Source organism: Macaca nemestrina, chromosome 20 (assembly GCF_043159975.1).
Source record: "Macaca nemestrina isolate mMacNem1 chromosome 20, mMacNem.hap1, whole genome shotgun sequence".
Classification (NCBI taxonomy): Eukaryota; Metazoa; Chordata; class Mammalia; order Primates; family Cercopithecidae; genus Macaca; species Macaca nemestrina.
This window is the reverse complement of record NC_092144.1, coordinates 5,838,819-5,864,597: the sequence shown is the minus strand read 5'-3', so window position 1 is coordinate 5,864,597 and position 25,779 is coordinate 5,838,819. Positions and strand designations below refer to the sequence as shown.

Here is a 25,779-nt window from a genome sequence, read left to right as displayed (position 1 = left end):
TTCAGTCAAGTTGACATCTAAAATTAAAGCCTCTCATCTGGATTTGGTTCTTCTTTCTTCTTTTTTCTAACTGACTGTTCCTTTCTTTTCTGTAGCAGATATGTGGATGTGTGTTTACTCGTCTGTGTGTCTCTACCACGCAAAAGTAAGCTTAGGACCAGGGTTCTGCTTTTGTTCTCAGCTGGCATCTAGCATGGAGGTGGCACTTGTTCAATATTTATTAAACGAGTACTAAATGGATGAACCAGATTCATTCCAGAGGGGTAGCTATTGTACGTCCAAATATCGGAAAACCTCCTGGCATAACCAGTGTATAAGTGCTGCCACCCCCCCACCCCAACGTTTTTAAGAAGGGAGGTGAAATTCACATGAAATGAAATGAACCATTTTAAAGCACACAGTAAGTAAAGTGCCATTTAATACATTCGTGAGGCTGTACTACTGCTGTCTCCTTCTAGTTCCAGAGCGGTTTCATCACCCCGGAAGGAAACCTTGTGCCAGTAAGCAGCTGTTTCCCGTTCCCCGCCTCGCCACCGTTTCTGGCAGCCACTGATCTATATTGTGTCTTGGTGGACGGGCCCATTCTGGCAGTTTCATGTAAATGGAGTCATACAGTATGTGACGTTTGTGTCTGGCTTCTTTCCTTCTTTCTGCCGTGTTTGTGAGTTCATCCGTATTGTTGCATGTGTAAGAACTGCATTCCTGGCTGGGCGTGGTGGCTCAAGCCTGTAATCCCAGCACTTTGGGAGGCTGAGATGGGCGGATCACGAGGTCAGGAGATCGAGACCATCCTGGCTAACACGGTGAAACCCCGTCTTCACTAAAAAATACAAAAAACTAGCCGGGCGAGGTGGCGGGCGCCTGTAGTCCCAGCTACTCGGAGGCTGAGGCAGGAGAATGGCGTGAACCCGGGAGGCGGAGCTTGCAGTGAGCTGAGATCCGGCCACTGCACCCCAGCCTGGGCGACAGAGCGAGACTCCGTCTAAAAAAAAAAAAAAAAAAAAAAAAAAAGAACTACATTCCTTTTCATGGCCAAGTACCACTCCGCTGTGTGGCTGTCCCACACTTTGTTTACCCATTCATCTGTGGACGGCCATGCAGGCTGTTCCCACCTCTTGGCTGTTATGAATAAGCACTGCTTTGAACATGGCTGTGCGTGTATGTGTTTGAGTACCAGGTTTCAATTCCTTTGGGTATACAGTTGGCCCTCCATATCCATGGGCTCCGCATCCATGAATTCAACCGACCACAAACAGAAACTATTTGGAAAAAAAAATCCACAGAGTTCTAAAAGGCAAAACGTGAATTTGCCAAGGGCCGTTGAATCCACAGGAATGCAGTGATGTGCAGGCATTGTATTTGGCATGATGAGGGATCTAGAGATGATTTCAAGTATATGGGAGGGTGTGCATAGGTTATGTGCAAATGCTACTGTTTTATATAAAGGAATTTGAGCCTCTGCAGACTTTGGTATCCAAAGGGTGTTCTGGAACCAATCCCTCACAGTTCTGAGAGATGACTGTATACCTTAGAGTGGAATTGCTGGGTCATATGGTAATTCTATGTTTAATTTCTTTGAGGGAGTGCCAAACTGTTTTCACAGCAGCCAAACCACTTTACATTGCCACTAGCAACACACAAGCATTCCAGTTTCACCACGTCCTCACCCGCATTTGTTATCTCCTGTTTTTTGTCTGTTTTCAATGATAGCCATCCTTGTGGGTGTGAAATGGTGTTTGTAGGTGGTTTTGATTCACCTTTCCCTGATGATTAATGATGACGAGCATCTTTTCATGTGCTCATTGGCCATTTGTGTATCTTTTTTGAAGATAGGTCTATTCAAACTCTTTGCCCGTATTTGATTTGGGGTTTTCTTTTTGAGTTGTAAGAATTTTTTGTCTTGCTTTTTTTTTTTTTTTTTTTTTTTGAAACAGAGTGTCACTCTGTCACCCAGGCTGGAGAAGGGTAGTGCAATCACAGCTCATTGCAGACTCCACCTCCCCCGTCAAGCAGTCCTCCCACCTCAGCCTCCTGAGTGGCTGGGACCACAGGTGTGCACTACCATACCTGGCTAATTTTTCTACTTTTGTAGAGATGGGGTCTTGTCGTGTTGCCCAGGCTGATCTCGAACTTCTGCGCTCAAGCGATCCGCCCACCTAGACCTCCCAAAGTGCTGGGATTACAGGCGCGAGCCGCTTTGCCTGACTGGGCCCTTTCTATCTTCTGGATAAGTGCCCGTTTTTAAACTTTGACAGTAAAGTGCTTGCTGGGCAGACTGGGTGCATGACGGGAACTTCCCTGAGCTGGGAGCTCCAGCTCTTCGAGGGGGGATCCAGGTGGCCTGCCTCTCGTCACATGCGGCCTCGAGGCTTCTGCGTGCTGCAGCTGAACTGTTCTTTTGGAAAGTGGCCTTGACTGTGGCCTGGGAGGCCATGCTGGGGCTGCCCCGGACAAGGCAGTGGCCCGGATGAATAAATCGGTTCCTCAGTGCACTTGGCCCAGTCAGATGAGGGGGTCTTGTTTAAATGCTCTCTTTGTATCTGTTTGTTGTCCTGGAAGCGGTCAGAGATATTTAAAGCCCTTCCTGTTTTAGTGAGTGAGTAACATCTCAGACCCCGGACTGTCCAGTAGAAATCTTAATTATTATTATTATTATTTTTTAGCCGCATTAAAAAGGTTCAAAAGAAACAGGTGAAATTAATTGTAATAATATAATTGGTTTAGCTCGGTGTATCTAAAACATTATCATTTCAACATGTAATCAATATTTTTTTTAAGTATTGAGAGATTTTTACATTCTTTTTTCATACCAAGTCTTTGAAATTCAGTCTGTTGATTATACTTGCTGCGCATCTCAATTTGGATACAGAAACGTCATCAGAAAGGCTTGATCTGTATTTAGATTCCATAAAACTCACAGTTGAACAAAGAAGTGGATTCGTACACCCGAGCTGCTCCAGATGCATGAAAATCTTCGTTACTGAACCGAGTGTGGTTCCTGACTGGGAACCTCTCATAGCTACGATTTTTTAAATTTTGAAATAATTTTAGACACAGAAGAGCTGCAAAGATAGTACAGAGAATTCCCATAGGACCTCCCCCACGACCCAGCCTCCCTTAATGTGAACATCTCACATAACCACGGTCCAGTGATCAAAACCAAGACAGTAGCATCGGTACAATCGCCACGAACTAAACTAGGGACTGGTTTGGGTTTCCCAGTTTTCAGTTCATGTGCTTTTTCTGTTGTGGAACCCACCCCAGGATGCTGCACCGTTGCCTGTGTCTCTTTCCTCAGTCTTTCATGACCTTGATATTTTTGAAATGTACTAGTGGCCTATTACGCAGAATCTCCCTCCACTTGCCATTTTCTCATGGCTAGTCCGTGGTTATAGAGTTCGATAAGAAGACCACAGAGGTAAATGCACTTCTGCTTACATCGTATTAGGAAGTGCCAGACATTTACACGACTCGTGGTTAACAGCCGAGGTTAACCTTGATCTCCTGGTTAAGTGGTGTCTGCCAGGTTTCTCCACTGGTTATTGCTTAGAAGAAGCGGGTCACTAAGTCCAGCCCACACTCAAGGGAGAGGAATTAACCCCTCCATCCTGGTGGGCGTAGGTTAAAAACAACACAGTTAATAATACCCATTTTGGGAGAGATACTTTGAAGCTGTGCTTATAACCTGTTTTATCTTTTTTTAAAAAACACAGGTTGAGTATCCCTAATCCAGAAATCCAAAATAAAAAATGCTCCAAAATCTCAGGCTGGGCGCAGTGGCTCACTCTTGTAATCCCAGCACTTTGGGAGGCCAAGGTGAGTGAATCACCTGAGGTCAGGAGTTCGAGACCAGCCTGGCCAACATGGCACCCCATCTCTGCTAAAAATACAACAATTAGCTGGGCATGGTGGCATACGCCTGTAGTTCCAGCTGCCTGGGAGGCTGAGGCACAAGAATTGCTTGAGCCCGGGAGGAAGAGGTTGCAGTGAGCTGAGATCACACCACTGCACTCCAGCCTAGGTCACAGAGTGAGACTCTCACAAAAAAAAAAAAAAAAAAAAAAAAAAGCACCAGAATGCTCCAAAATCTGAAACTCTGAGCACCAACATGACACTCAAAGGAACTGCTCACTGGAGCATTTTAAATTGCAGATTTCAGAATAGGGATGCTGAACCAGTAAGTATAATGCAGATATTTAAAATCCGGAAAAAAAGTCTGAAATCCAAAACATTTCTGGTCCCAAGCATTTTGGATAAGGGCTTCTTAACCTGTGGTACCACCCGCTAATTTTAGCCTGCCCCAGTGGTGGTCTACTGGTAATTTTAATTTCTTCCTTCCTTTCTACATTTATTAACTGGAATTTTTCGTTAAGGAAGAGCTGTCCCTTCTCTTCTGTTCACGTATTCAGTTATTTATCTCAACGTGGATGGGTTCACAGGTATTTAGTTTTTCTTTGGGTTATAATCCCGTCTGTTGTTACCTGTCTGTTGTTGAAATTGTTCTCGCATTTGGGCCTGTCATTTCATCATGTTCCCATGGTTTTGGGGGTGCTTTCACATTCTGGCACCACAGGCTCACCTTGTATTTCTCTGCCCCAGCCCTAGAATCTTCCACCGCTCCCAGGAGCCTTAGTTCCTGTTGTTGGAGAATGGTGTTTAAAAGCCAAGATCTGGGAGCTAAGTGTGCTCACTGCTGCTTGGTTATCACGCCTTCAGGTCCTCTCATGTGACAGAACTAGGAAACCACCCCACCCTTTACATCTGTGTTCCGTTCTATGTCTATCTGTGTAATATGAAAACAGACGCAAGTTCCTCTGAGGCTACCAACTCCATCCAGCACGAGCGGACTCATTCACACCTTCCCCAGTTGCTTCCTTGTTGCTGTCTCTGAAGGCGGAAACCTGGCTTCTGTTATCTGTACTGTGTTTGCTTACCTGTTTAATTCCAGGATACCTGGAAAATAGTTTGAGAATCAACAGCCAGCCCTCCTGTGTTGGCCGCGAGGGCTCGGCATTGGCGTGCAGCTCTTTCTGTCAAGTTGGAACCCTGCAAGGTTACAAGGTTATTTGTGGCAGCCCTTTCTTTCCCTGGTGTGGTCATGTCATGCATTTGTAATACAGTTGGCTTCGTTAGTCACACTTGTATTTCATCTTCGGTCTGCCTCCTCTGCCCATCTGGTTATTACTGATTTTTTAGTTCATATTCAGTGACGTTTACAGTGCAGAGAGTTGTATATCTACCAGGACTCTGCTCCCCCGCCCACCCCGCACATTCCCACTTGCTGTCCCTTTGAAGTCAGTCACCCCTCCCACCCCCAGGCCTTACAACCACTCATCTGTTTGCCATTCTTGTAGTTTACCTTTTCCAGATTGTCATAAGACTCAGACAGTATGCAACCCTTTTGTATCTGGTTTCTTTCCCTTAGTAAAGCACGCTTAGATTTGTCTATGTTGCTGTGTGAATGAATCTTTGTAATTTTGTTGTGTTTTTTTCGAGGAGTGTTCCGCTGCATGCGTGCCTTAGGGTTTGTGTATTCGTTCGCCTGTTGAAGGACGTCTGTGTTGTTTCCAGCTGTTGTGATTATGAATAAGGCTGCCCTAAACATTTGCATGCAGGTTTTTGTGTGACCATGTTTTTAGTTTATTTGGGTAAATGAGTGGAGATTGCTAGGTCACATGATATAGGTCTATTTAACTGTTGTTGTTTTTTTTCTTTTTTTCTTTTTTTTTTGAGACGGAGTCTCGCTCTGTCACCCAGGCTGTAGTGCAGTGGGACGATCTTGGCTCACTGCAAGCTCCATCTCCCGGGTTCACGCCATTCTCCTGCCTCAGCCTCCTGAGTAGCTGGGACTACAGGTGCCCGCCACCATGCCCAGCTAATTTTTTTTGTATTTTTAGTAGAGACGGGATTTCACCGTGTTAGCCAGGATGGTCTCGATCTCCTGACCTTGTGATCTGCCCGTCTCGGCCTCCCAAAGTGCTGGGATTACAGGCGTGAGCCACTGCACCCAGCCCTCAAACCCATGAGTTTAAAAAAAAAAAAAAAATTTAAGGGCTGGGCACAGCGGCTTATGTCTGTAATCCCAGCACTTTGGGAGGCTGAGGTGGAAGGATCGCTTGAGTTCAGGAGGTTGAGACCAGCCTGGGCAACGTGGTGAAACCTGTCTCTAAAAAAAATAAAAATAAAGAGGCCGGGCGCAGTGGCTCACACCTGTAATCCCAGCACTTTGGGAGGCCGAGGTGGGTAGGTCATGAGATCAGGAGATCGAGACCATCCTGGCTAACACGGTGAAACCCCATCTCTACTAAAAATACAAAACAATTAGCCGGGTGTGGTGGTGGGCGCCTGTAGTCCCAGCTACTCCGGAGGCTGAGGCAGGAGAATGGCGTGAACCTGGGAGGTGGAGCTTGCAGTGAGCTAAGATCGCGCCACTGCACTCCAGCCGGGGTGACAGAGCGAGACTCTGTCTCAAAAAAATAAAATAAAATAAAGAGAGAAAAGGAAAAGGAAAAGGAAAGGAAAGAGAAAGAGAAAGGAAGATTTTTAAATTTTTTTGTTGAGAGAGTCTCACTATGTTGCCCAGGCTGGGCTCGAAACCCTAGCTTCAAGTGATCCTCCTGCCTCAGCCTCCCAAAGTGCTGGGAGTATAAGTGTGAGCCACCAAACCTGGCCACATTCTTTGTTTAATTTTTTGAGTAACTGCCAGACTGTGTTTCAGCAGCTGTGCCATTTTACATTCCCCCGAGCTGGGTATGAGGGTTCTGATTTTTCTGCTTCCTCACCAGCAACTCATATTCTGCCTGTTTGATTATAGCCGTCTGTCCTAGTGGGTGTGAAGTAGTGCCCGGTTAGGTTTTGATTTGCATCTCCCTGACGACTGACGGTAATAAGCATCTTCTCACGTGCTTATTTGCAATCCATACATTCTCTTTGGTAAAGTATCTGTTCAGAATTTTGCCCCTCCCTCCCATTAAAAAAATTGGGTTAGCTGTTTTCTTGTTGAGTTTCAAGAGTTCTGTATATACGCTGGATACAAGTCCTATACCTGGTATATGAGTTGCAAATATTTTCTCCCAGTCTGTGGCTTACCTTGTCATTCTCTCAATAGTACACTTTTGTCTAGCAAATGTTTTTTATTTTGACGGGTGGCTTACCATTGTTTTTCTGGCAAGTGCCTCTGGTTTTGTGTCTGAAACCCTTTGCCACTTGAGGCCCATGCCTCTGTTTTCACTGTCCGCTGGCAGCGCGCACCAAGCCCGCTGTTGAGAGAGGTGGGGGGACTGCCGGAGGGCAGCGGGTATCTAGTAAGGGAGGCCCTTGTCATTTATTCTTCGCAAATGCGGGGGTTTTTTTTGTTTGTTTGTTTTAAGTGTGCGTTTACAGTGAGGAGGAGGAATTGCTTTTACTTCCATTCTTTGCTGGAGTTTCATAGATTTCTTCATGTGACAGGTATTTACCAAGTCCAGGCCCAGTGAAGACCAAGTGAACACGTTCCCCTCTCTTGTGGAGTTCACAGACTGACAGGGCAAGAGACAGCAGACACACGGGAGAGGAAGTGACCATCAGAATGAATTCCGGGAAGCCCAGCTGCCGGGTGCTACGAGTGTGTCACGGGGGCCCAGTTAGAAAGGGTCAGGAGGGTTCTCTTTAAGAAGTGAGATTGACTTCTTAAGTGAGGCTGAGAGGATGGGGTGGTCCCTTCTAGGGGGAGTGGCAGCTGTTTGAAGGGCAGAGTCCAGGTGATAAAGTGGGGTCTGGGGCGATGTGAGGGAGGTGAGCTGGGTGGGCAGAGCCGCTTATCCGCCGGGGGTGACATGGTGACATTTGCCGTTAGATCCTCCATAAGGGGTCGAGTCCTGCGGGTTCACCTGCCTCTTTGGGTGTAAGCTCTGTGGCTGTGGCTTCAGAAGCCCCCGCCAGGTGCCTGTCCCACGCCTGTCCCGTGTGTTCTGGAGTAGGTCAGTGACATTATAATGCAGACCTGGCTCCGTCTCTCCCAGAAGTAATTCAATGGCTGCCAAACAGGAAGTGCTTGTCTGTGCCCTAGAGTCAGTTAGGAGGCAGGGTCAGGGCCTCGGGAGGGGCTGCAGGGCTGACCTGGAGGGCTTCGATGCCCTGGTCCTGGGTGGGGCACGGGCCCCAGGGCTGCTGGCCTCCCCAAGCCTTCATGGGGGGCCCCCACTGACATTCACGGCCCTGCTGGGTCTGGGACCGGCTCTCAGGGTCTCTTTCAGCTTTACCGCTTGGTGACCCCGCCACGTTCCTGCTTTACCTTCCCAGCAGACTTTAGCACAGTTGCTTTTTGTCTTGCTTTGTTTTGAGGCATTAGCCAAGATCAGCAGCTGGACTCAGGAGCTCTTCTCTGAGGCATCATTTGATGTGACTTAATTTTCCTTGGCAATCCTTTTAGCCCTCACCTTTGTCTCTTTCATGCCAGTGCTGGCTGTCACACAGTCCTGCGTTACCGGCTTGGTGTGCTTGGCAAAACCGAGAGGGGTGGAGAGAGAGCTGCTTTCAGATGGGGAGAGGAGTCGTCTGAGATGACAGTGGCCCGCTGTCCTCTCCTGTGGCTGGCATCGGCTCACGGCCCCCTAGGTGCCCTGTAGATGCTGTCACATGAGGGGATGCCGGCCGGGGCACTTGTGTCTATTGAACCCGGTACGAACGGTGCCAGGAAAGGGGAGTGTGGCTGTTTGGGGCGGTAAAACTTGCCCTGCCCCTGACCCCAGATTCCTCTTCCTTCAGTCTAAGCCTCCCGTGACTTGAGTTGAAGGAACCTGTCCTGAGAGCAGGAGAAGAAACGCGAGGGGTACGCGCTGATTGTGAGAGACAGTCCAGTGTTGGAAATGGCCAAGTGTGAAAAAGAAGTTTATTGTGGTTATTTACCACTCATATTAGACCTCCTCCCCAACCCCTGCAACAAGCTGTCATTGGACAGGGAACCACAGCCGTCACCAGTCCCCTGTGGTGTCCCACAGGCAGATGTCTGAGGGCACAGGAAGGGCGTTTTGGTTCGTGCCATTAGGAAGTGTGCACGAGTTTACATGGAGAGTTTTAAAAGTAAGTTAAACCGTGCTAGCCTCAGAGCCTTAAGACCCTCAGAGGCATCTTCCTGACACATCCTGGGTGGCTTGTGTTGGGGGCCCTAGGCAGTCGCACATGCCAGGGGAGGTTCCAGGGACACCAAGCCCGGTGCCCTCTGCAGCCGCCACCCTCTGTAGAGTGGAGATGGCTCTCAGCTGCAAATGCTCCCCCATGCGGGTTCCACTTGGGCTGCCCCTGCATGCGCTCAGTTTGAGACTAGGGAGAGCAGGTCTTGAGGCAGGGAGGCCGGGAGCCCCCTCTGGGCCCCCATTGTCTTCTCCCCTTGCCCCTGACCTGCTGGCGCAGAAGCCAAGCAACCCTCGCACGCCCTCCCTGGCTCCCAGGCTCCCAGGGCCTTGCAGAGTTCAGGAGGCGGGCAGCCCCTCTGGTGAGCCCATAGAGCGCTCCGCCAGGGACAATCGGCCGGTTGATGTGGCCGAGGGGGAGGCCTTGGCTGGTGGATTGCCGAGGGAGCCAGAACAGAAGCCACATTGTGTGCGGGGACCCGGGGCAGGGCCGAGCTGCCGCGTTGTGACAAGCCGCATGGATGCGTGCCAGTTGTGGCGGTCTGTCTTTCCCTGGAGCATCCTCTGTTCCCTGAAGTGGGTCCCCATGCGCATCTGTGTTTCCTAGAGGGCGGGTCTGGAGCCTGGCAGAGAAGCACAAGGAAAGAAAGAAGGCGCCCACCGCTGCAGGGAGAGAGAAGGTGCTGCGCAACCCTGCGCCTGCCACGGCCACCCCAGGACCTCCAAAGCTGGGACGGTGGGACGGCCCAGAGGCCCAGAATGCCTTCTCCTGGGTCCCTAGAGAAGGGGCTGGAAGAATTGGCTGGGCATTGAAAGCACCCATTATGTTCCCCAAATTTCCTATCTCGGCATGTGCCTGATAAAATTCTTTCCCAGCTTCTCGGAGGCCATCTTTCCTGATTGATGTTTGTGCCTCCTGTAGAGACAGGGCCGCAGGACGAAGGCATCTGCCCTGTGGCTCCCAGAGCAGGGAAGGTGCTGTCCAGTGAGGGGGCCGGGAGTCTGGTGCCATGGAGCCCTGAATAGACCCTGCCTCCAGCTGGACTCTGCCTGACACTGGCCTGGGGGACACGGGCTCTCGGGATGGGGCGGGGGTCTGGGAGCTGTGGGTTCCAGCGGCCTCAGATCAGGGTAGAGAGAGGCTGTCCTCATCCTGGGCATGAGGAAGGCAGGAGGCCCCAGGACTGACCACTCGCAGGTCTCAGCTCAGCTGCTCTTGGCCTGGCAGCATCAGGCCAGTGACTTTCATGGGCTCATCTTGGGGATACCTCCTCCTGTCTTCATTTGTTGTGGTCCAGATTTCAAACTGCCATTTTGCACGTGTTTACGTTGCAGGCTGCATTCTCCCCTTTCTGGTGTCAGACTGAGGAGAAATCATTAAGTTTAGCCTCCAGATAATAGAAGCCAACTTTGAGTCTAAAAACGTCTGTTTCCATGGAGAGCGTTTGAAAATGTGGTGTCTGCCTTTGTGCCTCCTTTTTTTTTTTTTTTTTTTTTTTTTTGAGACGGAGTCTCGCTCTGTCACCCAGGCTGGAGTGCAGTGGCCGGATCTCAGCTCACTGCAAGCTCCACCTCCCGGGTTTACGCCATTCTCCTGCCTTAGCCTCCCGAGTAGCTGGGACTACAGGCGCCCGCCACCTCGCTCGGCTATTTTTTGTATTTTTTAGTAGAGACGGGGTGTCACCATGTTAGCCAGGATGGTCTCGATCTCCTGACCTCGTGATCCGCCCGTCTCGGCCTCCCAAAGTGCTGAGATTACAGGCTTGAGCCACCGCGCCCGGCCCTTTCTGCCTCCTTGCTTTGGTTTCTCATTGCTCATCGATGCAGGAATTGATTCCGATTATCGGAAATGCGAAGCGCACAAGGATGCAGGGTAGGAGCTGCCTTTTCCATCCCTTCGCCCCTGAATTCTCGTGCTCTCTCGAGAGGTTCGTAGCTGAGTGTGGGGTCCAGTCTCTCCCTTTGCATCTGACATCACACCCCCAGTGCTTTTGAATCTGAGCGCTGTAGGTTCCGTGGTGCTCTCAGTCTTGTGGTTTGTTATCATCTCCTGGCGATGTGTCCCGGGGGTCTCCGGGTCAGCGTGTGATGAGGAATAGCTCTTGAGCACCTGTATATGGGTTGGGTTCTGCCTTTCCCACTTTGCAGGTGAGGACGCTGAGCACAGATGGGCAGCGTCGCCTGCTCCGGCTGCACGGTGAGTGCCGGGGCCAGCTCGGCTCGGAGCCTGCCCTCTGCGTCACCTGCTGCATCTGTCAAGCTCCTTCCAGTGGCGGCAGCGTGCTCCACAGTGGGGTTCGAAGTTCAAGGGTACAAGAAGAAAACTCCCCCACCTCCCCTGACCAGGGCCGGCCCCTTCCAGGCAGGCCTGTAGGTGGCCGGCTTTCACTGTTTCACATAGGGCTGCGGGCCCTGAGCACACCTGTGGGAGGGGGCGGGGTCTCTGGGGTCTCTGGGGTCTCCCTGGCCTCCCAGGCTGAGCAGTCAGGCAGCCTTGGGAGGGGTCTGGGCTAATGCTCCCCAGGCTGTCCTCCCAGCCAGAGACACCGCCGGCCTTCCTGCTTCCTTCCCGTTGGATTCCTGTTTCTCTCTGAGGCTCAGAGAGGTGCAGCAGCCCATCCAGGGTCACACAGCGAGCCAGTGCTGAGCCACTTCAGTACCCAGGAGTCCTCTGACTCCTGGTCAGGGTTTTCAGCCAACATTGTGCTGTTTTACCTAAACCTGAAAAAAAATTTTTTTTTTCTTTTGATGACAAAGCCAAGGTGACATATGCAGGTTACAAGGAATTGAAATCCTCTCCATGATAAGCAGTGCGTGTCCTTCCAAAACAGTTCTCTGCGTACGTGAGTCTGAGTGTGCACGTGAGGGCGTATGCGTACGGGTGTGTGGATGTGAGTGGGTGTGTATATGTACATAGGTGTGTGTGTAAGTCTGAGTGTGTGAGTGTGGGTGGTGGGTGTCTGTGTGTACACAGGTGTGTTTGTTTTGTACACAGGTAGGTGAGGGGTGAGTATGGACGTGTATGAGTGTGTGCACATGGGTGTGTGCGTACGTGGGTGTGTGGGTGTGTCTGTACACGGGTATAAGGGCAGGTGAGTGTGGGTGTGTGCGTGTGCGTGTGGGTAACTGTGGGTGTGTGTACGCACGTGTGTATGAGTGTGTGGGCATGAGTGTGACTCGTACCTCTGAACTCCCTGCCTGTGGCCCTCCGGCGTCAGCACAGGCCACTGTGTCTGGTTCTGGCTACGGTCAGTGTCGTGTGCCCTGGCATTTGTGTCAGCTGTCATTTACCTGACTGTTCGGGGGGGGGGGACATTTGGCATCTCAGGGTCTCCCTCTGCAGGGGTGCCTCGGTGACCCCTTGTACATTTGTTCACACTCTCTGTGGATGTTTCGGTTGGGTCTCATCCTGGACGTGGGATTTGAGGGATGGGGTTGTTTCTTTCTTGGACATCTTTTTTCCACGTGTCTGCCCTTCCCTTGCCTTCTCGCCAGACTGTGTGTCAGCCCCATTCCAGGTTGCCGTGGGCCGGTGGACGCGAGAGCCTAGTGCCTTACAGCTGTGTCCAGAGGAGGGGCAGGGCTCTGCGGACGCGAGAGGCTTTTGATGTGTAGACTAGTGGGTTTGGCATTTATTGGTTCTGTGAGGCCTCGGTGAATGGCCAGATGCCACGAAACCTGCGCTTCCTCTCCTGGCAGCTGGTGAGAGAGTGATGCCCTCCTGGAGTGTTGGTGTGGACCGACGAAGGTGTGGTGGGGTAAGGCCTGCGGCCCCGCACACATCCCCACAGGGCTTGCTCCTTGCTGCCAAGGTAGCCACCTGAAGCAGAGCAAGGCATCTGCCTGCTGACCGGAGAAGGCTCTGGCAGAGGCTCCATCTGGGCTCCATGGCGGGGACTTGCCCAGTTCCCCACTGTCTTCCCAGCTCCAGGACAGAGGCAGGGTGGTAGGGACACAGGTGGTGTTGCATTCAAATTCAGAGCTGTGAGGCAGGCTGGGGGCGGGGCCAAGCATATCTATTTAATTCTTCTTTCTAATATAGACGACTTAAAAAACATACACAGAAGCAGAGAGAACGGCAGAGCAGCCGCCCCCCACCTCTGGCTCCCACAGCCGCCAGCCTGCACGGGTGCCTTCTCCTCTCTCCTCTCTAGGGTTGTTTTGAATCAGGTCCTAGACATCACGTCTTCTAATCTGTTAATATTTCCTGCTGTGCCTGTGAGAGATAAGATTCTTAAAACAAAACAAAGCAAAAACCCTAACCACAATATCATTCTGGCTAGAAATTGGTAAATTAGTAATTCTTTAACATTATCACATGCCCAGTACCATCAGTTTCCCCTGTCATCTCTCACACACAGTCAGCCCTCTAGAGCCTGCAGAAACCGAAGGAGGCTGTGTGTGTGTGGACATACATCTTATAAAATACGTGTTCACGTCAGGATTCAAGTAAGGTTGGAGCTTCCCTCTCTCTTTCCATCTTTAAGTCAGGGTCTTGCTCTCACGCAGGTTGCATGCAGTGATCTGATCATAGCTCACTGCAACCTCCAACTCCTGGGCTTAAGGGATCCTCCTGCCTCAGCCTCCTGAGTAGCAGGTGCTACAGGTGCATCACCACACTCAGCTAATTAAAAAAAATTTTTTTCTTTTTCTTGTAGAGATGAGATCTCACTGTGTGGACCAGGCCGGTCTCAAACTTCCAACCTCAAAGCGATCTTCCCGCTTCAGCCTCCCAAAGTGCCGGGATTGCAGGCATGAGCCATTGTGCCAGGCCCAAGCATTTCTCTTGATTGCTTTGTCTCTTAAGCGTCTTTAAACCATTTTCTTCCTTCCATCTCTTTTCCACTTTCTCTCTCTCTCTTCCCCTCTCCGTCACCCTACCTTTTCCCAGCCACCACCACTTCTTTTTTCCTCCCTTGCAAATTATTATTATTATTATTATTAGTTTGAGACAGAGTCTTGCTCTGTCACCCAGGCTGGAGTGCAGTGGCGCGATCTCGGCTCACTGCAAGCTCCGCCTCCCGGGTTCACGCCGTTCTCTTGCCTCAGCCTCCGAAGTAGCTGGGACTACAGGTGCCTGCCACCTCGCCCGGCTAATTTTTTTTTTCTTTTTTTGTATTTTTAGTAGAGACGGGGTTTCACCATGTTAGCCAGGATGGTCTTGATCTCCTGACCTCGTGATCCAACTGCCTCGGCCTCCCAAAGTGCTGGGATTACAGGCGTGAGCCACCGTGCCCGGCCAAAATGTTTTTTTTTAAGCCCAGCATATGTCTGTGAACCCTGGGGCCTCAGAGGGGAATGCCAGGCAGCCGCTGGACGAGCTTGGCAGGGAAGAGATGGCCAGGAGACAGCCGAGGTCGGCAGGAGCTGGAAGACCTTGCAGGAGGGCTGGTTGCGCTCCCCTCACACCCAGGATTGGGAGGGAAGGCTGGGTGTCCTCCAGGTGGGGCGTGGGTCAGAGAGACTGTGGCCTCTCAGAGGTGGTGGCGCCAGCAGGCGCTCCATGCGTGGCCCACTGGTCACAGGGCCTTTGCCTTGATGTGCCTCGTGCCAAGGCCAGCTTGGCCACTCGGCCCTGTGATCCTCATCCCAAGGAGCACTGGCAGGCGTGGCGGGCTTGCTGCCTGGACTCCCCGCCCCGGGCACCGGATGGTGCATGCTGCGGTCTTTGGCACAGGCACCTGTTTGGCCAGTTCCTCTGCATCTTAGTTGCCGAGGCCAGAGACGCTGGCTTGTGGCCAGCAGCCTGGGAGTGGGCAGCCAGCTGCTCGTGACCTGGCCCGGGAACACGTGACTCTAGGAGGCTCCTGCCATTAGTGGGTCACAGTGCAGTCCGGCTGGAGTTGCTAAGGGTGTCACACCTGGGCTGCTTGGCCAGCCACCTTCGACTTTGCCAGTGCTCACGGAACCTGCTGCCAGGCCTCAGGGGCATGAAGGTGCTGCCGTCCCGACATCCCCCAGAAAGCTGGTTTCCAGGGATGGCCAGGAAGGGGTTCGCAGCCCCCTGGGGTGCTCCTAAGCTTTGTAGGCCCAGGTCTCACATAGAGGGCGTGCCTTTTAGTCACTCCCAGTGCCTGCGACTCACTGGCAGCTTCCAGCAGCCAATCCCGATCCCAGGATGCTGGCCGCAGGGTACTTCGGGGCATGACCTCTACCTGGCCGGTGGGGGGTGTCCTCCCTGCTTTCCGGTGCTGCCCTCTCTGCAGTCGTGAACATGCCGGATCTCCTTGTTGTGGCTGCCTTCCCTGTTTGGTTTGTGTGGGCAACAGGAACCTCTCTAAGACCTGGGGCTTCCCGAGAACCTCTGCTGGGGTGCGCTCGCTCTGCTGCTGCCCAGATCCCCTGTCCAATTCAGCATCTTCATCTGTGATGGGGGGATACCAGGAGCACCTGGGTTTTGGGGCTATGAAGCATTTGTATCAGCTGAGTGCTTAGAAAGTGCCTGGTCACCGTCAGCGCTCTGCAGACACTGACACGGTGCAGTTGGTGTCGCACTGGTGTCACTGCCGCGTGGCTGTTTCGCCTTTGTAGCCTGACTGTCCATAAGATTAGAGACCTCTCCTCTCTCGTGATCCCTGCCGGGATCTTGTGGTAGGCGCCTGTGGCATTTTTGGTGGATACATGAGTATCCAGGGACGTTCAGCAGACACAGTGCTAGCCCAGCACCAGGCCCATCAGGAACAAAACAGGACGGTCCCATGGTGTGTGGTGTTCATGGGTCAGTAGGGTGCTGGGACAGAAGACAGACGTGCTTCGGACTGCGAGGAGAGCTGGCAGAGAGTGAGCTGTGCTCTGTGCTTGGGGACAACAGCAGGCCGGGGTAGGGGCAGGCAGGGGTCAGGAAGGGGTGAGCTGGGTGGAGGAGGCTTGGAAGAAGGCAGCATGTCGCTCTGGCTACACCGAGGATGTGGCGCCTCCTCCAGGCTCATCGAGGCCGTTGGTGGGCTGGGCGCATGGAGATACTGTGGCCTGAAAGGGGGCTGTGGTAGAAGCGGGTGATGGTTAGGAGGCAGGTGGTCCAGGAGACAGGGGCCGGCCGAGGAGCTCGGGAGAAGTGGCTGGACTCGCTGTGCAGCAGGGGTGCACAGCCGGGGTGCACAGCCGTGGCCAGGAGCGTGGGTGGAGAGGCGAGGACCCGGTTCTGAGCCCCAGGGTGCCCCATTCCAGGCAGTGGGCAGAGCTGGGGAGTGCCCCTGGGGCATCCCAGTGCTTTGGTACCATCTGGCTGCACCTCCCCAGGTTCCCTTGTTAGCCCAGGCTGCTCTGTGGGGGCGCTGACGGCTCCTGTGGACGATAGGGTGCTGCGGGCTGTGGCTGTGGCACTGCGGCAGACCCCCCCAAGCTGCCTGTGAAGAACCTGAGGCCTAGGAGGCCAGGCTCCCGCTGGTGTCCCTCAGGCCCTAGGCTTTCTGCACGAGGATGCTTCCCCAGGCATGTTCACCCTCTGCACAGCCTTGCTCCCGGCGTCCACTCAGAAGTTACCAGGGAAAGTTTGAAGCATTTACAGAGGCAGATGCAACAAACTCTCGTAGCTGCCACCCACCCAAAGGTGGTCCCTGCACAGCCAAGCCTGTGCCAGCCTGCGCTGCCCTCTCGGTCATTCTGGGGCAAATCCCAGATGTCCTCATTTCATGTGTAAATATTTCAAAAGAGGCCTCTAACAAGACAGTGCTACCAGGACCACACCCATGAATTAGTCATCTCTTATGTTACCATATTACTTGGTGATATTAATTGATGATTATAATCCCTTAGTCTCTCAATATGCCAGTGTTTAAAGTCCTGTTTTTTGTGTTTGTTTGTTTGAATCAGGATGTTGATGAAATCCACACGCTGCGATTCGTTGTTTGTAGATTCTCCCGCCCCCTTCTCATTCACGAAGTCTTTTTTGGCTTTGCGATTTATTTGGTGAAGAGTCAGGACCATGTGTCCCGCAGAGCTTGGTACCATCTGGGTTTTGCTGCTTTTGGCCATGCAGTGGCACTCAGGGTCGCCCTCTGACTCGCGTGTCCCTGTCTCGGGGGCCTGAATCTGGAGGCTTGGTCTTTCTGTGTGGCTGCCCACGTCTCTGCCGCCGGCCGAGTGGATGGCAAGATGCTAGGACGCTCTCATGGTCCTTCGTGGGTGGGCTGGGACAGTCTGTGCGGGTTAGCTGCTTGCCTTCTCCGGGTTCACCTAGTGGTGTTGCTTCTGTAGGAAAGGCAGGACAAGAGCTCTCCTCCCCTACCCCGTTCCCCTTTATCTGCCAGGTTCCAGCCAGCCCTGCGCCCAGAAGTGCCGGCTTGCGTCTGCCCTTTGCGCCGTAGGCCGGAGGGTGTGGCTTCCTGAGACCTGGATGTGACCGTTGTTCCTGAGCTGAAACCTTCGTCCACCTCCGGACAGGGCTCCCCTCCTCAGGGGCAGCACCACCACCTCTCCCCACCGCAGCCGCGCTGGAGCCCGGGGGTCCCGCGAGGACACTGCAGCCCGTGCCCCTGTTTCCTGTGTGAGGCTGTGCATGCTCCTGGCGGTCCAGCCTGGGCACCCATCCACCTCTTAGCCTTCTTGAGCTGACCGGCTCCTGGCCATCCTTCAACCCCACCACAACCCCCAGGGAGCCTTCCCAGCCCCTCCCACCCCTGGTGCTGCACCATCCCCCCTCCAGTCTGCCCTAGCATCTCACTCCCGTGGCTCACTTGGAGCTGGACCAGCTGCGCCCCTCGGGGGAAGACAGGAGAGGAGTCCTCATAGTCCCAGGTTCCCAGTTTGGCAGGGACCCACACCCCCTGGGACAAGTGTCTCTGTAAAGGCAAGGGGCACAGAGGAGGGGCACGCGGCCACATTTGAGTCCTTAGGGAGAGCAGCGTAGGAGAAGTGTGGACTTGGAGGGGGCGTGTCGGTTAGGGATACGTCCAGTTGCTCAGACCAAGTGTGTAGTGGGGCTTCTTGTAAGGGCTGGTCTTCTTACAGGACATGAAGGCAGGAGGTGCCAGGGCCTGGCATCCCTCCACATAGTGCTGTGGAGGAAGCCGCCCCCGCAGGCACCACCTCTCGAGTTTTGGCAGGACAAAGAGAGGTGCTGAGAAACTTTGTCCCTGCAGTTTTGTTTATGGATTGGGAAGGAAAGCTCTCCCTAGGCTGCCCTCCCTTCCGTCTCCTTACCCAAGCCTAAGTCACACGTCCCCTCGGACAAGGGGAGGGAGTCCTAGCCTGGCCCAGACAGGTCACGCCTCCCTGCCTGGGGCTGGGACAGAGACCCACTCTTCTGAGATCGGGGCTTTCCCCACACAAGGTCACTGTCGGCCACGCCGGCTGGCCTTGGATTGGGAACCTGTTCACTTGTCCGCCCTGACCGGACTTGTGGTTCTGGAGGCTCCTTCCCATGCAGGTGCACCTGGGACTCGTGGGCGGCCGCAGGAGCTGCCTTTGCCACCTGTGTTGCTAGCTGGTCCCCGACTCCCAGGAGGCACCTGTCCCCAGAGCTTGCAGAGTCTGGTGCCGCCTGTGCAAACCGTCTGGCACTGCAGGCAGGCTGGGGAGAGATGGCCTGCTGCAGCACCTTAAGCCCCTCGGTCTGTCCCCTCTTGCCAGGACTGAGGATGTGGTCATGCACCTGCGAGCTTAGGTTGCTGGGGAAAGGGCTGAGAATAAAGAGGGTGCAGAGGACCCCGGGCCCGGAGCTCTGCCCTGCGTCCCCACTGCTGACTGAGCCAGTGTGACGTCTCGAGCTTCTGAGACTGTTCCCCAACTCAGAAGCCTTCACGGGACGCCCATACTCTTAGTTATTTTTATGCCGGTGAACTGCATTTTAACAAAGTGCGTTGTAATTCACCTATCATAAAATTCAGCCTTTTAAACTGTGCAGATTTAGTGGTTTTAGTATATTCACAGTGTTGTGCAATCATCACAAATTTTAAATTCCAGCATATTTTCATCACCTCCGAAAGAAACCCTTTGCCTGTTAGAGCCACTCCTGCACCTCCCACCCGCCCCCGGTACCCACTCACCCGTGTCTCTGCATTTGCCTCAGCCTCCCAAAGTGCTAGGATTACAGGCATAAACCATGATGCCTGGGCCAAAATTCTGAAATGTTTCCGAAGTTCACGTGATCTATTTTTCTTTAGTTGCCTGTGCTTTTGGTGTCATATTGTAAGAAACAACTGTCTAATGCAATGTCGTGATGGACACCTGTATTTTCTTGAGAGCCGTGTGGCGTTAGTGCTTCTGTCCAGGTCTCTGATCCATTTTGAGTTGTTTCCTGTGTGTGGGTGAAGTAGGGCCACCTCCATTCTCCCATGGGTGGGTATCCAGTTGTCCCAGCACCATTGGTTGAAGAGACTCCTCAGTCCCCACTGAGTGGTCTCGTCACCCTTATCAAGCACCAGCTGCCCATAATGTGAGAACGTGAGCCTGCACGTTTGTTTGTTTGTTTGTTTGTTTTTCAGACAGTCTTTCTCTGTCGCCCAGGCTGGAGTGCAGTGGTGCAATCTTGGCTCACTGCAGCCTCTGCCTACCGGATTCAAGTGATTCTCCTGCCTCAGTCTCCCAAGTAGCTGGGATTACAGGCTCCTACCACCATGCCCGGCTAATTTTTGCATTTTTATTGGAGACAGGGTTTTGCCATGTAGCCCAGGCTGGTCTCAAACTCCTGACCTCAAGTGATCAATCTGCCTCAACCTCCCAGAGTTCTGGATTACAGGCGTGAGCCACCGCACCCGACCCGTACACGTTGTTTCTATGAAAACTTCCCTTCCTCCATGTGACATTCGGGCTTGTCACGGTGCCGTTCTCCCACACTCCCCGTCCACTCCATTTTCTTACCAGCCTGACGTCCCTGCTCCCAGGAGCACATCTCTGTTTACTGGGACCTGTGGCTTACATCATTTGGGATGGGGCGAGGTTCTTAAGGAAAAGCAGATGAAATTGTCTTGCTTCAGAATTTCCAGGTTCACAGAAACGCAGCCCCTGCACATGCTGCTGGGCCTCCACGGGAGCCCGGGCAGACGGCTCCTTCCTACAAGCCTGCCTGCCCTGAGCCCTCCCGGCCTTTCTGTGCTCATCACAGCCTCTCACTCACAGCCCTCTTCCAGGCCGTCACATGAGCTCCTCACACCCTCATGTGGAAGATGCATCAGCGCTGCCCCATGCCAGAGCGTCCCTGTCTTCTGGGGTGGTGAGGGTGCGGGGCGGCCCCCAAAGTGGACAGAGCCTCCTGGAAACTGGATCGTGACCTTGTACTTTTGCCCCCTCTGGGCGCTGCTCTGTCGTTTGAGTCTGCATCCTGCGTCCCGCGTCTGTTGGGCTTGGCTCCCCCTGCAAAGGAAGCAGGGAGTGGAGGTGGTGAGATCGTGGGCCCCAGAGGCCTGGGGCAGGTCTCAGCGCTGCCATGCGTTAGTTGGTGCCTTTGTGCCTCGGTTTCCCTGTCCGTTAGTGGTGCTGCAAGGGTTGAAGGGGGTACGTGTTTCCCATAACCGTCCGAGAGCATGGCTATGAATGAGCTTTGTTTCTGCCGTGGGGCCTACAAGACCCAGTTAGCTGCACTTAGTAAGTTGTTCGATTTTGAATAACGGCAGGGCAGGAGGCGCCCCGAGAGAGAAGTGGGCGCAAATCGGAGGGAGGGGAGCAGAGGTCTGGTGAGGGAGAGAGGAGAACCAGGGCCAGTGGGGAGCTCTGTCCCTGCCCCACGACCACCCTCTGATATGGACTTTCTTGTTTTCTCTGTTCCAGGAGGAGCCGAGGAAGGTCTGCTTCACCTACGACCTGTTCCTGAACCTGGAAGGCAACCCACCCGTGAACCACCTGCGCTGCGAGAAGCTCACCTTCAACAACCCCACCACGGAGTTCCGGTACAAGCTCCTGCGGGCCGGCGGGGTGAGTGTGCCCCGCCCCTGCCCGCCGAGGGGCCGCCCCGCTGAGGCCGCTCCGCTGCGGCCTCCTGTGCCCAGCCAGAGGTGTTGGTGCTGGGGGCCGAGACCCGAGGCACAGGTCACACGGCAGCGCCCGACAGAACTGGAGGGGACCTGGGAGCTCCGCAACCTGTGCCGGGGCGTGGTTGCTGCAGGTGACTCGTTGCTGGTCACCCTGTGCTTCTGGGTAGCCGCGGGTAATTAACACCCTCCTGCAGGAAGTGCCGGGAAGGGATGGGCGCGAGGCCGGTCTGACCGCGTGGCTGGGCCTGGAGCTGGCTTGTAACTAGCCGGGCAGGGCCTCCGCACAGGGCCCCCGCCGTGCGCATCGCCATCACCTCTGACTTCGGGAGGCCAGACGACAGTGCCAGCTCTGGGGCCAGGGCTCTCCAGGAGTCATGTGGCCGGGACCCCCATGCGGTGGCTGGAGTTGAGCCCTCCGGACCCTATGTGGGGGCAGAGCTCCCCACGAGGGCTCTTGGCAACAGGGTGGGCACAGGTGCTGGTGGCGGTTATGGAGGGGGGTGCATGGAGGGAGGGATGTGCAGGCTGAGGCTTGGTCACAGGACAGCAATGCCACCTTCAGGGCCCAAGGCCACAGACCCTTTGCCTGGGTGCCGGCCTGAGCCTGTGATGGAGTGGGCTGGGGTGGCGTGTTGTGTGTCGTGTGCGGTGTGTGGTGTGTCATGTGTATGTATGTGTGGTGTTTGTGGTATGTACGTGTGTTGTGTGTGGTGTGAGTGCTGTGTGTGGTGTGGGGTATGTGTTGTGTGTACATGTGGGGTGTGGTTGTACATGTGTGGGGTGTGATATGTACATGTGTGGGGTGTGGTTGTACATGGGTGTGGTATGCACGTGTGGGGTGTGGTTGCACATGTGTGGGATGGGCTTGTACATGTGTGGGGTGTGGTTGCACATGTGTGGGGTGTGGTATGCACATGTGTGGAGTGTGGTTGTACATGTGTGGGGTGTGGTACATACATGTGAGGTGGGGGTATACATGTGTGGGGTGTGGTTGTACATGTGTGGGGTGTGGTACATGTGTGGGGTATGGTATATACATGTGGGGTGTGGTATGCACATGTGTGGGGTGTGGTATGCACATGTGTGGGGTGTGGTATGTACATGTGTGGGGTGTGATATGTACATGTGTGGGGTATGGTATGTACATGTGGGGTGTGGTATGCACATGTGTGGGGTGTGGTATGCACATGTGTGGGGTGTGGTATGTACATGTGGGGTGGGGTTGTACATGTGTGGGGTGTGGTATGTACATGTGTGGGGTGTGGTATGCACATGTGTGGGGTGTGGTATGTACATGTGGGGTGTGGTATGCACATGTGTGGGGTGTGGTATGCACATGTGTGGGGTGTGGTATGTACATGTGGGGTGTGGTATGCACATGTGTGGGGTGTGGTATGCACATGGGTGTGGTATGTACATGTGGGGTGTGGTATGCACATGTGTGGGGTGTGGTATGCACATGTGTGGGGTGTGGTTGCACATGTGTGGGGTGTGGTATGTACATGTGTGGGGTGTGGTATGTACATGTGTGGGGTGTGGTATGTACATGTGTGGGGTGTGGTTGTACATGTGTGGGGTGTGGTATGTACATGTGTGGGGTGTGGTTGTACGTGTGGGGTGGGGTTGTACATGTGTGGGGTGGGGTTGTGCATGTGTGGGGTGTAGTACATGTGTGGGGTGTGGCATGCACGTGTGGGGTGTGGTTGTACATGTGTGGGGTGTGTCGTGTACAGTGTGTGGCACGTGTAGCATGTATGGGGTGAGTGGTGTGGTGTCACACGTGGGGCATGTGGTGTGTGGCATGTATATATGTGTGTTGTGTGGTGTGTACATATGCTGTCTGATGTGTCATGTATGGTGTGTGCATGGCATGTATGTCATGTCACTTGTGGGACGTGGGTGTGGTGTGTCACGCATATATGGTGTGACGTGTGTTGGGAGTGTGTGAATGTGTTATGGGTGTGTATGTGGCACATGTGACGTGTTGAGTATGCGGGTGGAGTGGGTCGCCTCCTGGGTGAATTGGGGGCACCATGGCTGTGGGTGTTGGGCTGGGGAGTCCCCCTTCCTCCTCCTGGAGCACAGTCAGATCCTTGGTGGCGGTCGTTTTCCTAAGAGGAAGGAGGCGTCTGTCCATGTAGAAGCTTGAGTGCATCCTGCTGCTATCCTCGTAGAGCCCCGCTTGTGGTTCTGATCTGGGGAGGGTGGTGCCGGCGTGGGTCTGTGTGGATGGCGTGGATCTATGTGGACAGCGTGGGTCTCTGTGGACGGCGTGGCTGAGTGCTGGGTGGCCCGAGGGTGTGGGGGCTGGGTCCCAGCGCCCTCCTGGCTCCGCTTTTCCACCTTCTTTCATGGCCAGGTGTTTTCACCGCGTTTGCAGTAGGGTTTTTGGGCGTCCCCGGAGGTTCCGTGGCGGCGTGGCTTTGGGAAGTGGCGTTCCCTGGGCCTCTCTGGGCTGCAGCCAGGACCTCGCTCCCTGTGGGAGGCGGCTTCCTTTCCTCCGCAGCGATGAAGGCTCTGAGGCCATCGCCTCAACACATAAAAGCCAGGGGTGGGGAGGAGGCGTGGGGCGAGGTTGGGAGGAAGGGCCTGTCAGGAGGAGGGAGCGCTGGCTCCACAGAGAGGCACGGAGGCTGCAGCAGGCGCCGTGGGGGGTCTCTGCCCCAGGCGCTGGGCGCTCTGCCCTCTGAGGGTGGGCTGCCCGGGGAGCTGGCTGGCTGGGCAGGAACTTTCCAGGCCTCCGGGGCTTGCCCTGGGCTGATGGCTGAGTGGGGCTCGCAGCCTTAGCAGCAGCCAGAGGTCTCAGTGGTGGGGGCTCCTCTTGGGGCTGCCCAGGACCAGGCAGTGGCCGTCTAGCAGCAGGTGACCACAGCCCCCGCCGCGGAGCTGTCGGTGCTGGGAGACCCGGGAGGAGGGGCTGCTTTCTGTGTCAGCGAGCGCTGCTTTCTCTGCTCCTCTTGCTGGGGTCACTTGGAGATCGGTAATTCAAGGGAGAGCGGGTAGGACTTTCCGCCGGTCCAGCCTTGTGCCCCTTAGGACCATGTCTTATCTCTGCCCCCGTGGCTGAGGGTCCTTGTTTCCGTTGGGGAGCCTGGTCCTCCTGGCAGTGCCTTGTAGGAGGTGGGAGTCATCTGTGCGTTCAGTTCCCAGTTCCTTTTTCTCAAGGGTCTGTGCTAGAGCGAGACACTGCGTGATCCTGAAACAGTCAGTCTAGGGCATTGTTTTGAGGGGAAAGAAGGTAGATTACCATGAGAGTCAAAGGATTGGGCCTGAGCGGGAATGGGGCTCAGCCTCCTGGCAAGCCCGTCTGTGCATGGCGGCCTTCTGTGGCTCCTCCGTGAGCCTGTGAGGTGTGCGTGCCCCAGAGCGCAGAGGGCCTCCCGTGGCATGTTTTCAGGGACGGCTGGGGCACACGTGCTGTCGGTGCTGAGCTATCACGGTCAGACAGGCTCTGAGAAGCAGCTCTGAGTGGGGACCCTGGGGGCCCTCTTTTCAGCCTGTGTCCCCATGGCCGCATGACGTCAGCATCTTCAGATGAAAGGCTTGGCTGGCTGGGAACTGCAGGTGCTCAAGGCTGTTAGCGGTGCTTCTTCTACCAACTTCAATACTTTTTTTTTTGAAGTGTGTTTTCACCTTTTGTTCTCTCTTGCGGCCATCTGGGAGGCTTTTCTCTGTGGTGGTGGTGTTCCTAAACTTGCAGTGTTGGTATTTCAAGACCTTGCTCTGAGCTTCCCCCTGCACAGCAGGTGTTTCCTGGGAGCCCTCCTGGAAGGACCCCAGAACTTTCGTCATCCGTAGCCTCTGACGGAGCACAGGAGCAGGTGCCCCGTGCTGCGGGCTCGCTGGCTCATTCGGGCCTGCTTTGCAGAGAGCCCCCTTGGTAGGCACAGGTCGTCTGCCTTGGTCTCAGCCTCAGCCTGGGTGCTCTTGCCCTGTTCGGGTCAGCTGCAGTCACCGCACACCAAGGACGGCTCATTCCCCTGGGCATGTGGGACCCACTGGAGTTGCACCCGTGTGCACCCCGGGAAGTTGCTCCCTGCCTGTTGCGGGCGTCTGGCTGGCCTCTCACACTTCTTAGCTGTTCCCCCTAAACCTTAGCATGCAGGTCAGGCTTTGGCCACGCTGCCTTCTCATGATTCTCAGTGTGCTCCGCAAGTCTTCTTGGGCCAGCCCTCCGGTCCGCTGTTCCCGGAAGGCCGCGTGGCCCCATCTGGGCCCAGCCATCCTGGGACCCTGGGCTTTTCTTCGCTCCCCACCCATGCCTGCTTCATCTGTGTGCTCAGCACCCAGTCCCCAGCGGGGAAGCGCCTGGGACTCTTTCGGGAAAGCGCTGAGGCTCTCCCTTCTCCCTCCTGCAGAGGGAAGCCCCACCACCTTCAGCCCGGCCCGCGTGGCCCCTGCCCCCTGCCCATCGATAATGACTGTCTCTTCTCTGTCACTAGGTGATGGTAATGCCCGAAGGAGCAGACACGGTGTCCAGGCCCAGTCCCGACTACCCCATGTTACCCACAATTCCACTCTCTGCCTTCTCTGACCCCAAGAAGACCAAACCATCCCACGGCTCCAAGGTTAGTGAGGCGGAAGGCCCAGTCGCATGGGAGCGCCGGGCCCAGCTGTGGTAGGTCTGGCCCCTCCCGGCGCCCTCCCTCCACTGGGCTGGGCCTTCCGTACCTGAACTCGCTCCCTTGGCGTCTTCCTCTTTGAGCTCTCTGCACACCCCTCGCTGCGCACTGCCGCTTCCCTAGGATTTCAGGAATAAG

General features: G+C 54.4%; 1 protein-coding gene across 2 annotated transcripts in view; it reads left to right on the top strand.

The window, feature by feature from the left end:
• Positions 1-25,779, top strand: part of LOC105484742 (MLLT1 super elongation complex subunit) — a 75,904-nt gene that overhangs the window by 33,759 nt on the left and 16,366 nt on the right. The window contains exons 4-5 of one of the 2 annotated variants that reach the window (XM_011746653.2): positions 20,817-20,960; positions 25,462-25,587. In XM_011746653.2, the coding sequence (XP_011744955.1) occupies positions 20,817-20,960; positions 25,462-25,587 (270 nt within the window). The remainder of the gene's footprint in view (positions 1-20,816; positions 20,961-25,461; positions 25,588-25,779) is intronic. The other variant, XM_011746663.2, reaches the window with a different exon arrangement.